Below are 14845 nucleotides of genomic sequence, written 5' to 3'. Positions count from 1 at the left end.
GTACTGAATGTCAAGAAAGCAGAGCACTCTCTCCACCTTGTGGGCTTCCCTGGTGGCTCAGTGGTAAAGAATCCACCTGGCCAGTGCAGGAGACGTGGGTTTGATCCCTGGTTCAGGGAGATCCTCTGGAGAAGCAAATGGCAACCAACCCCAGTATTCTTGCCCAGGAAATCCCATGGGTGAGAAACTTGGCAGGCTACAGTGCATGGAGTCACAAAGAGTCAGACACGTCTTAGCGACTAAACAACAACTCTACCCTGTGGTGGGTTAATGGATGTTTTATTGGAGAATAAATGTAACTGTAGCTAGGCCAGGGCATGGTATGCTGAACAAGTACAGAGCAGAACAGCCACAGATCTAATGGTAATGAATCTGCATGGATTCCCACCTCTCCTGTAAGGGACATGGTTATATAGCAGAAATATATTACTCAGAATGTCATCCAAGATCATCAGCTGCAGCTTTTGAAAAATGCAGATTTTCAGTTCCAACCCCCACATATACTGATTCAGGATCCTTGGAACAATGCCCAGAGATGGGCATATTTGCTGCCTCTCCAGGTGATTCTGACACTTCCTAAAGTTTGAGCTTTATTGATGGAGCATATATTTGACTGAAGCAGAGCCATGATTAGTCAGGTGGGAGGGAGGGTCTGTAATATCAAAAACCTTCTTAGGTAACAATGAGAATTGAATAACATAAACACCATCATGGAGAAAAGACAGAGATTCTGGAAAAAATGCATATATGCTAGAAAATCAGAATAATGTTATTTAGTGAGGCCTTTAAAAATGAACTTCTACCTTGTGAGTGCATTTGAAATGATTGTAATAATTGCAGAGAAATACATATGTGGCAACTCTTAGGTCAACAGTGTGCTTATCTTATAACACAGGCTCTGCAGGATGCCTTGAAAGTGGATTGTTCTTCATCTCCTGAGGACCGTTTGGGGAAGTCTGAAATGGAGTGCAGCCGTGAGGAGATGCGAACAGAAATGGAAGTTCTCAAACAGCAGGTGAGAAGTTGAAAGTGGAGCAATCTTGAGGAGAACTTAGGGCCTGTTGTTCATGTGCTGCTTTAGACATTTCTAGAAATCCTGCTTTTCACATTGTGTCAAAGGTTTTTGCATGTATTTAATTATAATTACCTAATTTTAAAGCTTTATGGGAAAATTTAGATCAACTAGTCCAACTCTCACACTTTATAAAAGAGAAAATTGAATTTCAGATGGGTTGAGTGGCTTGCCCAAGAGCACACAACTTAAAAGAAGGGCATGCTAATTAACCTTTTACTGAAATTCTATTAGTGCTGGTTTCAGAGATTTTCACGCAGACACAATTTATTTCGAAGACACTATTAACCCAAACTCTGGACCTTTTCAGAAAATGGTAGCAGCTGGGGTGCTCCTCCATAGCCGCAGACCTTCCAGGCTTTGGAACAATGAGGGCAGTTTTAAAGGGAATACTCTGCACTGATCACAGAGGAGGCATGTCTGTTTATCTACTCCCACATATGGATGGCACTGCCTGGGAATTTACTGACGAGTTATGGCTTCCTCCTTTCCACCCACCCTGCTTCACTCACTGTTGCCAAGTACACAGCAAGAGTCAAGGATGCTCTAATAAGCTCCTGCATGCATCAGGGGCACAGGGCTATGGCACATTGCACTGCCTAAACTACCGGAGCCTAGATTCAGTTCATCTAGCTGGAACTGGGGAGGAGGCAATGGCACCCCACTCCAGTACTCTCGCCTGGAAAATCCCATGGACGGAGGAGCCTGGTAGACTGGAGTCCATGGGGTCGCTGAGGGTCGGACATGACTGAGCAACTTCACTTTCACTTTTCACTTTCCTACATTGAAGAAGGAAATGGCAACCCACTCCAGTGTTCCTGCCTGGAGAATCCCAGGGACGGGGGAGCCTGGTGGGCTGCTGTCTATGGGGTCGCACAGAGTCAGACACAACTGAAGCGACTTAGCAGCAGCAGCTGGAACTGGCTGAGCCACGGGGTCACTCAAGCATATCACATCTCTTTTCCTATGAGAGGTAAAATGAACTAATATAGGTAAAAGGCTGGAACAGTTCAAGGTGATATTGATAAATACAGGAATTCCAATCCTCAAAGCACACATTGTTGGTGATATATTAACAATGGCAGGTTGCAGGGCAGGATGTCATAGAATGAAGAGTGGATATGTATGATTTTCTGCTGTCCCTGGGAGTAACTTTTTGGCTGTTTTTCTCTGAGCAAGTGCCAATTACAAGGAAATCTTGATGCAATACATAGAGAAATTGAGCAACTGTGATATTGTTATTCACGTTACTCTTATTACTTCACAGAATGTAACCTATTTATAAATCTAAACTATCCAGAGCATTTGACGTAAAGCTGGATCTTTTTCTTCTATCAACTCCATTTGAATAATCTGCTTCATTACATTCAGGATCAAATACACAGCTTAAAAATAAACCCATGGAGAGAATAAGGGTACAGTCAGAGTGTTAAAACTCTGCTAGATTCTCAACCCCTGAAGTATCATTGGCACAAGCCAGGATTCCTCTGAATAAAGGACTGCTTATGTTCAGACACTCGAGTCATCTTCATTGCTCTCACATAATGTAAATTTCACGCAGGAGAGTTGCTCTTACGTGCAGTGTTTACAGCAATGGTTTAGTTTGTATTTGATAGAGACAGTGGCAAGTATTCTTTTTTCATAACCCCCAAGAGTAGACCAGAATTAATCTCCTTCATTTTTGGCCCTTTTGATAGCTTTCTGCGTTCATATTTTAACTGTGCACATTTCTAACTGGATACCTACCATCATTATACCACCAAGTGCTGCATGAAACTCTAGAGGATTTAAATTCACAAAGAAACTGAGCTTGAATTGGCCACCTAAGTGATGACATCACTATAAGTGTGTTCTGGTCTAATCAATGGGCTTCTCCCACTTTAGTTGCCTCTGGTAATTGTTTATTAATTATACATTGATTAAACTGTATCTGTGCCTAAGACTGCTACTCTCAACAAAAAAAACCCAACACCAGAAAACAAAATGTCAGCTTGACTGCGTGTAGTTCTTTTGCAATGCTTCTGATGAAAAAAGGCTTGAAATTAAATATGTATATCTGCATATAGAGCTATATAAAATGTTTCATGTTTTCCTCTCTTGCCTATTACTCTTTGTTCTATTATTATTAACATAAAATTGATAACACTTTAGTTAAAATTTGTTGCACTGTTGGTGATGATGGTGCAATGTGGTTTAACGTTAATAGACAAACATCTAACTGGTAGGTTCTCATGTAAGTTATAATTTAAATCTAGTTTTAGAGGAATTCCTTTGCTTCACTCCTTAAGCTTCATTTGTTTTCACAACTCCACATTCTAGTCTCCAAGCCACCAATCAACACCATGCCAATTAAAACAAACAATAATTAAATCTGTTCTGGGGCAGGGTTGTTTTGATTACTTTTCTACAATATTTGGAGTACCTCTCAAGAGGCATTCCACTAAAATATTCCTCTTTTTTTATGATATGTGCCCACAGTTACTTATAAAGGGCAACTCTGGTGAATGTCCTTTAACAAACATCCCTTGCTTTCCCACATACATGAGCCTTTCATTTTTAACTTGTGCTCAACTTATAATTTCTGTTTAGAAACTTTGACATGTCAGTATTCAGTGGCTTCGCTTAGCTATTGTCAGTAAACTGACTGAAGAACTTCAAGCAATATTTATATGTCAAAGCCTTGTTTTAGAGATGAATGATTTGTTCCAAAACAGTGACACTTAACATTGATGGAGTCGGGGGGGGGGGGGGTCAAGGTTTCCTCACAGTCACGTAATATGCAATAGAAATATTGGTGAAAGGATTTTTTTCAAAATATCCATGAATTTACTTATGAATTACTGCTCAATGAGAAAAAAGTTGAGGAAGTGCCATTCTAAACAAACTAAAAGACAAAATTATAGTCACAGGTATCAAGATGGAGTCCCACCATAAGGAAATATTCATGAAAAGAGGACATCCATGTCAGATTGGACAAACCCAGACAGCATCTCTTCTGAACTCATTTAAATGGCTTAAGAGAAAAGGAAGCTAGCAGTAACAGCATGTTAATATTTTCTAGGTGCAAATATATGAAGAAGACTTCAAAAAGGAGCGATCAGACCGAGAAAGACTTAAGCAAGAAAAAGAGGAGCTACAGCAAATTATTCAGACTTCTCAATCCCAGTTGAACAGGCTGAATTCTCAGGTATAAGTTCAAATAACCTTTGCCAGCATATATGTATTTTATATTTATTTTCTCATTAAAAAATCAAGATATTTCGGCTTCTGTTAATGGCCATTTTTTTTTTTTTTTTTGAGAAATTAGCATCTGGGATGAAATCATTTGTAAACAATTTTGTAAAGAGATGAAAATGACTGGCGATTCCTTTGAACTTAAGTATATTAAAGAGTTATCCAAGAAATTGGATTCCAAAGTCTTTTACAAAATCCAATTCTTTTGATCTTTTTTCTCATAATATTTATCTTGGTAGAATGAGAGTTGGAACTAAATAACACTTAAATTCAAAGACGAAATACTCCAATACATTAAAGTTGTTTCTAAATTCTTACCATTTTTCTTTGAAGGACTACATTGGAATGTTCCTATCTTCCAAAAACATGCATAATGAATGTCGTTTATATATCTAGTGAGACCAAGAATTTTGTTCAGTGAGTTCCCAGATTTAATGTAACTGGAGCGCTCTCAAGGAAGCCAGATAATATAAGCCACTTTATTAGAACAGAATATTAACTGTAAGCATGCTAAAATTAAGTGCAATAGAATTTATTAAACACAGACTCAAGAAGTTGCCATAATGGGTAAATATTGATGTTAATGAGGGAAATATAGCTAACACAATTTAGGCTTAAGATAAGAAAAGAGAAGTCGCTCAGTCGTGTCCAACTCCTAGCAACCCCATGGACTGCAGCCTACCAGGCTCCTCCATCCATGGGATTCTCCAGGCAAGAGTACTGGAGTGGGGTGCCATTGCCTTCTCCGTAAGATAATAAAAGGAACCACTAAATTTTTAATTTGCAAAATTGTGTAATGTGTTTCAATAGATAGGAAATTGTTGTGAGACATGCTGTGACAGCTCTGTAAGTTCAAAATTCTTAGTCTCGGAGATTTTAAACTTTTTGTCATACTCTTCTTCCTAATACAAAATAGATTGTGAATTAAATTCTTTGTTTCTTCTTTGACATCTTTTTTAAGGATTAACTTTAGATCCCTAATTTCACATGGAAAATTATTTGGAACAACCATTTCCTTTCTAAGAAATTGGAAGGAATAAAATAATGGTAAAAACATAATAAAATGCTTTTTCTAAAAGTAATTCATGCAACCTACTTTTATAACAGTGGGTGAGAAATGTTCTGATTATTCTTAGAAAATTGCTCTCAATTTTTATGTCTTACATGCAGAACTGTCTTAATTTCTTTGAACTTGTCACTGCACAAATCATTTTACTACCTGACATATTTTAATTTTATTCATTCTACTACATTAAATCAGATTGATGATAAGTATTTACCTCGATTGGCAATGTTCTTCCCATTATAGAAACTCTAGTACAGCTAGAAACACACAATCATCTATTTGTGTTATAGACTATAATCCACAGTAACCTTCTGTGTCATCTGTAATTTTTGTTTGATATCAACAAAATGAATGTGTTGTTTAATCACAGTGCTGTATAACTGTGCTTATGAACTAAAGGAGGATGTTAGTAATATGTTAAAACTATCAAAATTTTCTTTATAATGATAGTACAAGCATTTATTCTTCAAAAGTCTCATTTACTGAGGTAAAAGTATGATAGAATTCACAAAATGTAATAGATGATGTAACAATCTGTGTTAAATGTATTAACAGCAGATTAAATGCCATTATGGCATTATATTATATAATAGAGTACTTATTTGAGTAGTATATTACCTGTGGTCCAAATGGACCACTTGACCAAAGGAATTTTTAGGTCAAATCCATCTGTTTTGACCTAGTTGCTTACATACCAGAGTGTATTCCTCCTATCTCTGAGGATGGTGATTCCTCCTATCAACTCCTATTGAAAGGTTGTTGTTGAATCACACAAAGACACCGGGATTCTTGGCCCCCGGAGGAGAAGAATTCAATCTGGGACCAGAGATGAGGCTTGATCGCTCAGAGCTTTTGTGTAATAAAGTTTTATTAAAGTATAAAGGAGATAGAGAAAGCTTCTGACATAGGCATCAGAAGGGGGCAGAAAGAGTACCTGCTTGCTAGTGTTAACAATGAAGTTATATAATCCAAAGAATGTCTGGAGGTTGTAAAGACCTCATCAGACCTACTCCCATAATTTACATTTTAAGATAACAGAATTAGCCAGAAGGTTTAATCCAGAGACTGTCCTCAGGCAGGATACATTATTGTTATATAATCCTAGGGAATGTGGAGAAAGAAAAAAAGTTTGTCCTTTCTTCCTCCTTGAGAATTCCAGACCCCTCTCTCCTTGGGAACCCCTAGACTCCTTATCAACCTACCTAGGAACTGACTCCCTCACTATCACTGCCTCCTATCATTTAAGGCAATGACTGGTAAAAATAGTGTGGCAAAGTGAAAGATGCTTAGGAGAAATCTAAGGATAAAAAAGTCTAATGTTCATGCCTGCTTTAACAGTTGGTGAGGACCTTGAGTAAATATTGAACTTTTTCCTGTACTTCCTTTTCTTCATCTGTAAAATGACAAAATTGAATTAGATGATCTCTAAAGTGTTTCATGTAATTCCAAAACTTCTGTCTCTAAAATAAGTTGGTTAACTTCTCTCACCATATGCGTGCTAAGTCGCTTCACTTGTGTCCGATTCTTTGTGCCCCTCTGGACTGTAGCCCTCCAGGCTCCTCTGTCCATGTCTTCTCGAGGCAAGAATACTAGAGTGGGTTACCACGATTTCCTCCAGGGAATCTTCCCAACCCAAAGATCAAACCCGAGTCTCTTAAGCCTCCTGCATTCGCAGGCAGGTTCTTTACCACCACCATGCTGCTGCTGCTGCTGCTAAGTCACTTCAGTCGTGTTCGACTCTGTACGACCCCATAGATGGCAGCCCACCAGGCCCCGCCGTCCCTGGGATTCTCCAGGCAAGAACACTGGAGTGGATTGCCATTTCCTCCTCCAATGCCTGAAAGTGAAAAGTGAAAGTGAAGTCGCTCACCACCACCATACTCACCTGTAAAATATAATGATACTTGCCTCATGACTTTACAAGGTTATTCTCAGGATTAAGTGAAAAAAACAAAATCTATTCAAAAACATCCAGCCCAAGTCATGGCTCACAGGTATTTCATAGTTTATTGGAAGGGAGAATTTATAATAGTTTCATTTAGTTTTATAATTAGCCTGCCACATTCAGCACCTCGTGATATCTAATTTTGATGCTTTCTTTCTGCAAGACATTTTGCTATATGCTTTGAAGGAACTAAAAAATAATCCACGCTACGAAAAGGCCCACAGTATAGTGAGGGGAACCTGTATAATCTATCCTCGTTGTTTGCAGGTTCCAATTTTGTGAATTCACCTACTCACTAAAATATATTTGTCACCCCCAAAATCAATTCTTGGACCACCTTTAAATTCATTTGTGAACTTGCACAGAGCAGCAAAATACTTGACCTCCTAACACACTTATTCCCAGTGGAAGTCCAAAAGGTGACGCTGCCTTCTTCTTTCAGCTCTCGTTCTATAAAAAGTGTTCTTTTCATGGTCTATTTAGTGCCACATTTTTCACATTTTTGAGCTTTTTGTTGGGGATCTCATTTTTTAATGGCCCTCAAGCTAGTGCTGAAGTGCTATCCAGTGTTCCTAAGGGCAGGAAGGCTGCAAACTGCCTACTGGAGAAAAGATATGTGTCAGATAAGCTTCATTCAGGGATGAATATAGCGCTATTGTTTACGGATCTATAGTACTTACTAAACTTCATGGCAAATAGATGGGGAAACAATGGAAACAGTGACAGACTTTATTTTCTTCACCTCCAAAATCACTCTGGATGGTGACTGCAGCCATGAAATTCAAAGACGCTTGCTCCTTGGAAGAAAAGCAATGACAAACCTAGACAGCATATTAAAAAGCAGAGACATTATTTTGCCTACAAAGGTCCATATAGTCAAAGCTATGGTTTTTCCAGTAGTCATGTACAGATGTGAGAGCTGGACAATAAAAAAGTCTGAGTGCCAAAGAACTGATGCCTTTGAACTGTGATGCTGGGAAGACTCTTGAGAATCCCTTGGACAGCAAGTATTGACAGTGGTCAATACTGAAGGAAATCAACCCTGAATATTCATTGGAAGGACTGATGCCGAAGCTGAAGCCCCAATACTTCAGCCACCTGATGTGAAGAGTTGGCTCATTGGAAAAGGGCTCTGATGCTGGGAAAGATAGAAGGCAGAAGGAAAAGGGGATGACAGAGGATGATATGGTTGGATGGCATCACTGACTCAATGATATGAGTTTGAGCAAGCTCCAGGAGATGGTGAAGGGCAGGGAAGCCTGGTGTGCTGCAGTCCATGAGGTCACAAAGAGTCAGACACTACTGAGTGACTGAACACCAAATAAGGTATCTTTAACAGAAACACACATAAAACAAGATTATGTATTGATTGATTAACAAAAATGGCATGACCAGTGGCTGGTAGGAACCTAAGCCTGCATTTCCCTGGGAGCAGTGATTCAGTATTTGCTACTTCAGTGTTCATGCTTACTTTATAGAATATAACTACTGTGAATCAGGAGAATTGACTGAACATAGTGCACACTGGAGTACAAAAAGTACATGTAATAAATGTGAGACCCTATATGGGAGGACCAAAGGAGAGAATCCTTAATTCAGTTTTCTGTTGATGAGCAGGGCTGTGGATTAAAGATTTACTGAGCATGGCCCTGCCCATCAGAACAAGACCCAGGTTCCCCCTCAGTCAGTCTCTCCCATCAGGAAGCTTCCATAAGCCTCTTATCCTTCTCCATCAGAGGGCAGAGAGACTTAAAACCACAATCACAGAAAAGTAACCAATCTGATCACATGGACCACAGCCTTGTCTAACTCAATGAAACTATGAGCCATGCCATGTAGGGCCACCCAAAACGGGCAGGTCATGGTGGAGAGGGCTGACAAAACGTGGTCCACTGGAGAAGGGAATGGCAAACCACTTCAGTATTCTTGCCTTGAGAACCCCATGAACAGTATGAAAAGGCAAAGAGATAGGACACTGAAAGATGAACTCCCCAGGTTGGTAGATGCCCAATATGCTACTGGAGATCAGTGGAGAAATAACTCCAGAAAGAATGAAGGGATGGAGCCAAAGCAAAAACAACACCCAGTTGTGGACATGACTGGTGATGGAAGTAAAGTCCGACGCTGTAGAAAGCAATATTGGATAGGAACCTGGAATGTTAGGTCCATGAATTAAGGCAAATTAGAAGTGGTCAAACAGGAGATGGCAAGAGTGAACATCAGCATTTTAGAAATCAGCAAACTAAAATGGAATGGAATGAGTAAATTTAACTCAGATGACCATTATATCTACTACTGTGGGCAAGAATCCCTTAGAAGAAATGGAGTATCCATCATGGTCAACAAAAGAGTCCAAAATGCAGTACTTGGATGCAATCTCAAAAATGACAGAATGATCTCTGTTCATTTCCAAGGCAAATTATTCAATATCACAGTAATCCAAGTCTATGCCCTGACCAGTAATGCTGAAGAAGCTGAAGTTGAATGGTTCTATGATGACCTACAAGACCTTCTAGAATTAATACCCCCCAAAAAAATGTCCTTTTCATTATAGGGGACTGGAATGCAAAGGTAGGAAGTCAAGAAACACCTGGAGTAACAGGCAAATTTGGCCTTGGAGTAGAGAATGAAGCAGGGCAAAGGCTAATAGAGTTTTGCCAAGAGAACACACTGGTCATAGCAAACACCCTCTTCCAACAACACAAGAGAAGACTCTACACATGGACATCACCAGATGGTCAATACTGAAATCGGATTGATTATATTCTTTGCAGCTAAAGATGGAGAAGCTCAATACAGTCAGCAAAAACAAGACTGGGAGCTGACTGTGGTTCAGATCATGTACTCCTTATTGCCAAATTCAGACTTGAAGAAAGTAGGGAAAACCACTAGACCATTCAGGTATGACCTAAATCAAATCCCTTATGATTATACAGTGGAAGTGAGAAATAGAATCAAGGGACTAGATCTGATAGAGTGCCTGATGAACTATGGATGGAGGTTCGTGACATTGTACAGGAGCCAGGGATCAAGACCATCCCCAAGAAAAAGAAATGCAAAAAGGCAAAATGGTTGTCTGAGGAGGCCTTACAAATAGCTGAGAAAAGAGAAGTGAAAGGCAAAGGAGAAAAGGAAAGATATGCCCATTTGAATGCAGAGTTCCAAAGAAAAACAAGAGTGAAGAAAGCCTTCCTCAGTGATCAATGCAAAGAAAGAGAGGAAAACAATAGAATGGGGAAAACTAGAGATCTCTTCAAGAAAATTAGAGATACAAAGGGAACATTTCATGCAAAATGGGGACAATAAAGGGCAGAAATGTTATGGATCTAACAGAAGCAGAAGATATTAAGAGGTGGCAAGAATATACAGAAGAACTATACAAAAAAGATCTTCACAACCCAGATAATCACGATGGTGTGATCACTCACCTAGAGCCAGACATCCTGGAATGCAAAGTCAAGTGGGCCTTAGAAACCATCACTATGAACAAAGCTAGCAGAGGTGATGGAATCCAGTTGAGCTATTTCAAATCCTAAAAGATGATGTTGTGAAAGCGCTGCACTCAATATGCCAGCAAATTTGGAAAACACAACAGTGGCCACAGGACTGGAAAAGGGCAGCTTCCATTCCAATCCCCAAAAAAGGCAATACCAAAGAAATTCAAACTACCAAACAACTGCACAGATCTCACACGCTAGCAAAGTAATACTCAAAATTCTCCAAGCCAGGCTTCAACAGTACATGAACCAAGAACTTCCAGATGTTCAAGCTGGATTTAGAAAAGGCAGAGGAACCAGAGATCAAATTGCCAACATCCACTGGATCATAGACAAAGCAAGAGAGTTCCAGAAAAACATCTATTTCTGCTTTATTGACTATGCCAAAGCCTTTGACTATGTGGATCACAATAAACTGTGGAAAATTCTGAAAAACGTGGGAATACCAGGCCACCTGACCTGCTTCCTGAGAAATCTGTATGCACATCAAGAAGCAACAGTTAGACCTGGACATGGAACAACAGACTGGTTCCAAATAGGAAAAGGAGTACATCAAGGCTGTATATTGTCACCCTGCTTATTTAACTGATATGCAGAGTACATCATGAGAAACACTGGGCTGGATGAAGCACAAGCTGGAATGAAGATTGCTGGGAGAAATATCAATATCCTCAGATATGCAGATGACACCTCGCTTATGGCAGAAAGCAAAGAAGAACTAAAGAGTCTCTTGATGAAAGTGAAAGAGGAGAGTGAAAAATTTGGATTTAAACTCAACATTCAGAAAAATAAGATCATGGCATCTGGTCCCATCACTTCATGGCAAACAGATGGGGAAACAATGGAAACGGTGACAGACTTTATTTTGGGGGGATCCAAAATCATTGTGGATGGTGACTGCAGCCATGAAATTTAAAGACGCTTGATCCTTGGAAGAAAAGCTATGACCAACCTAGACAGCATATTAAAAAGCAGAGATGTTACTTTGCCGACAAAGTCCACCTAGTCAAAGCTATGGTTTTTCCAGTAGTCATGTATGGATGTGAAAGTTGGACTATAAAGAAAGCTGAGCACCAACGTATAGATGCTTTTGTACTATGGTGTTGGAGAAGACTCTTGAGAGTCCCTGGGACTGCAAAGAGATCCAACCAGTCCATCCTAAAGATCAGTCCTGGGTATTCATTGGAAGGACTGATGTTGAAGCTGAAACCAATACTTTGGCCACCTGATATGAAGAACTGACTCATTTGAAAAGACCCTGATGTTGGGAAAGATTGAAGGTGGGAGGAAAAGGGGATGACAGAGGATGAGATGGTTGGATGGCATCACTGACTCAACGGACATGAGTTTGAGTAAACTCCAGGAGTTGGTGATGGACAGGGAGGCCTGGAATGCTGCAGTCCATGGGATTGCAAAGAGTCGGACATGACTGAGAGACTGAACTGAACTGAAAGGAGAGAATAATTCCATAGGTGGGACTTGGAAAAGATTCATATGGCTCAGATGGTGAAGAATCCATCTGCAATGCAGGAGACCTGGGTTCAGTCCCTAGGTTTGGAAGATCCTCTCAAGAAGGGAATGGCTACCCATTCCAGTATTCTTTCCTGGAAAATTCCAGGGATAGAGGAGCCTGGTGGGCTTTAGTCCATGAAATCACAAAGAATTGGACATAACTGAGTGGCTAACACTTTCACTTTCACTTCAGGGATGACAACAGCATGACTAAAGAGTGCAAGAAAAACCAGCTTTCCTAAGATGTGTCAGATGTTGGGGGAACTCAGGGGAGATGACTCCTCCAGATGAAGTATAACAGTGTGACTTTGAACAAGTTACTCAGCATCTCATACCTCAGTGACCTCTTCTGCAAAATAGGAATATAAATTTTAAGTACCATTTAGAGGTATTGGAGGCTTGAATGTGAGTTATTAAGTATAAAGCACTTAGATCAGTGTCTGGCATGTATTAAGTGCATGTGCAACTTCTAAAATTTATTGTGGAAACTTTTGACTATACAATTGACTGTACAATTACATTCAATAAGCAGTAGAAGCTATTTATATACCCATATCTATGTCTATATCTACATTCACACCTAGATCCAAATACATCAACCTAAAACAGAATTGCAGTGGTCACAATAATTTGGAATAACAATTTTAAAATACCCAACTTTGCAAACTTCATTTGAAAATTTCACAATAGAACCAATTTATGCCTGGAAAATCCAAAACTCAACTATTTTTATTGGCATTATTGTTAGGGCTTCACCCCTTGGATTTCTGAGCAGATCCCTGCCAACTGGGCCAGGAGTTGCTGTTTCTGATACACAAATGCTTTTGTCTTGTCCACAGATAAAAGCCTGTCAGATGGAGAAAGAAAAACTAGAGAGGCAATTAAAACAGGTATGTTGATCCTTACTCACAACTTCTTGTCATGTTAGAAGTGCCGACTCTGAGTTTTACTCACATTTATTCCCAAATGCAGCAGTTTCTTGTGGTCCCAATTAAAGGCAAATTCAAGTTCTGCTACAGAGGGCCTAGGACAACTCATGCTTTTCATTATCAATTAAAATGTCAGTGGAGAGATAATACTTAGGTACCAAGGCCTCTCAACCCCAGCACTCAAGAAAAGCACGTGCTTTACAGAATAGGTTTCAACAGGAGCACACGTCTTAGTGTGTGTTCATGCAGGTAGAAATTTCTTCATAGACTACAAATACCTGAGAAATATATTTCCTTGATAGTTCATACAGTTGCTTACAAAACAGTTGAAAACAACATCAAAGATGTCTTCTGCCTTCTTTGAGAAAGAATATCTTCTTGGGCATTAGAGCATTCCATTCCATTGGTTCTCTAGTAGACTTAGGAATGAATATTATTTCTCTTAATTCCTCATTTCCTCTCTGGACATTAGTTATATTGGAGTCTCTGGCTGCAATTTAAGAAAATTTGTTTTATGACTTAAAGATTGGTTCTTCTTAAGTGAGGACTCTGTGAAGATAACTCAGAAACATAAAGTTAACTCTATATACATTTTCAGGTATTTTTAGTATCTTCAACATGGAAAACCAACTATAGTTTCACTTTGAATAAAATTTGGCCTATGGCTTCATCTGTCTCAGTATCTGCATTGACAGACCTCCTATCTTGAATTTAGATTATGCCAGATTTAGGCTAAACCTTAAGATTTCAACCGAACCTTGGGGTTGTATAAAGCAAGGGTCAGTGTGACTCCCCAGTTGCACCTGCTTTCGGTGAACTAACAGCATTCTTCTCCTCAGATGTGTTTCCCAACCTGTAACTGCGGCTGGAATTTCCACCTGAGGGATCCATACCTACTGATGGACCCTGGGGCTGTGCAGAACCTACAGAAGCACCCAGTAAGTAAAAGCCTCCATTCCAACCATCAAGTTCTATGTCTCTGCTGCTAAGTTGCTGCTAAGTCGCTTCAGTCGTGTCCGACTCTGTGCAACCCCATAGACGGCAGCCCACCAGGCTCCCCCGTCCCTGGGATTCTCCAGGCAAGAACACTGGCATGGGTTGCCATTTCCTTCTCCAATGCATGAAAGTGAAAGTGAAGTCGCTCAGTCATGTCCAACTCTTCGCGACCCCATGGACTGCAGCCCACCAGGCTCCTCCGTCCATGGGACTTTCCAGGCAAAAGCACTGGAGTGGGGTGCCATTGCCTTCTCCGACTAATACTCTCTTTTGGTAGAAATGATGTCTGTCTCTGGGATACTGGCACATATTATTTTCTACAAAAAGAGCCTCTATTTATCTTAGCCTCTGATTTGCAGAATTACAGTGGTCAATGTACACTCTAAGTATCTTTGAAACTCTGCATATACAGGACATATAGATATGAATACATTCACTGAAAGGTATCAAATTGAGCTAAAATTCCATGAACAAACATACCATTTGATATGGGTCATTTTTAATGACACACCTGACTCTACCAAAGAAGACATTTCTGTGTATAAAGAAAAGCAAAGTGAACACAATAAAACAGTCTGGGAGATGCCTTTTTCA

At 39.8% G+C, this 14845-nt stretch overlaps 1 protein-coding gene across 1 annotated transcript in view; it reads left to right on the top strand.

Annotated features, from left to right (window-relative positions):
• TNIP3 (TNFAIP3 interacting protein 3) overlaps positions 1 to 14845 on the top strand; it is a 44359-nt gene that overhangs the window by 15816 nt on the left and 13698 nt on the right. The window contains exons 6-9 of the mRNA XM_014478703.2: positions 896 to 1015; positions 4134 to 4259; positions 13166 to 13216; positions 14095 to 14193. Of these exons, the coding sequence (XP_014334189.2) occupies positions 896 to 1015; positions 4134 to 4259; positions 13166 to 13216; positions 14095 to 14193 (396 nt within the window). The remainder of the gene's footprint in view (positions 1 to 895; positions 1016 to 4133; positions 4260 to 13165; positions 13217 to 14094; positions 14194 to 14845) is intronic.

The sequence above is a fragment of the Bos mutus genome, chromosome 6, assembly GCF_027580195.1.
Source record: "Bos mutus isolate GX-2022 chromosome 6, NWIPB_WYAK_1.1, whole genome shotgun sequence".
Lineage (NCBI taxonomy): Eukaryota > Metazoa > Chordata > Mammalia > Artiodactyla > Bovidae > Bos > Bos mutus.
Note: the sequence above shows the minus strand (reverse complement) of the source record. Positions and strands in the feature narration are given on the sequence as shown.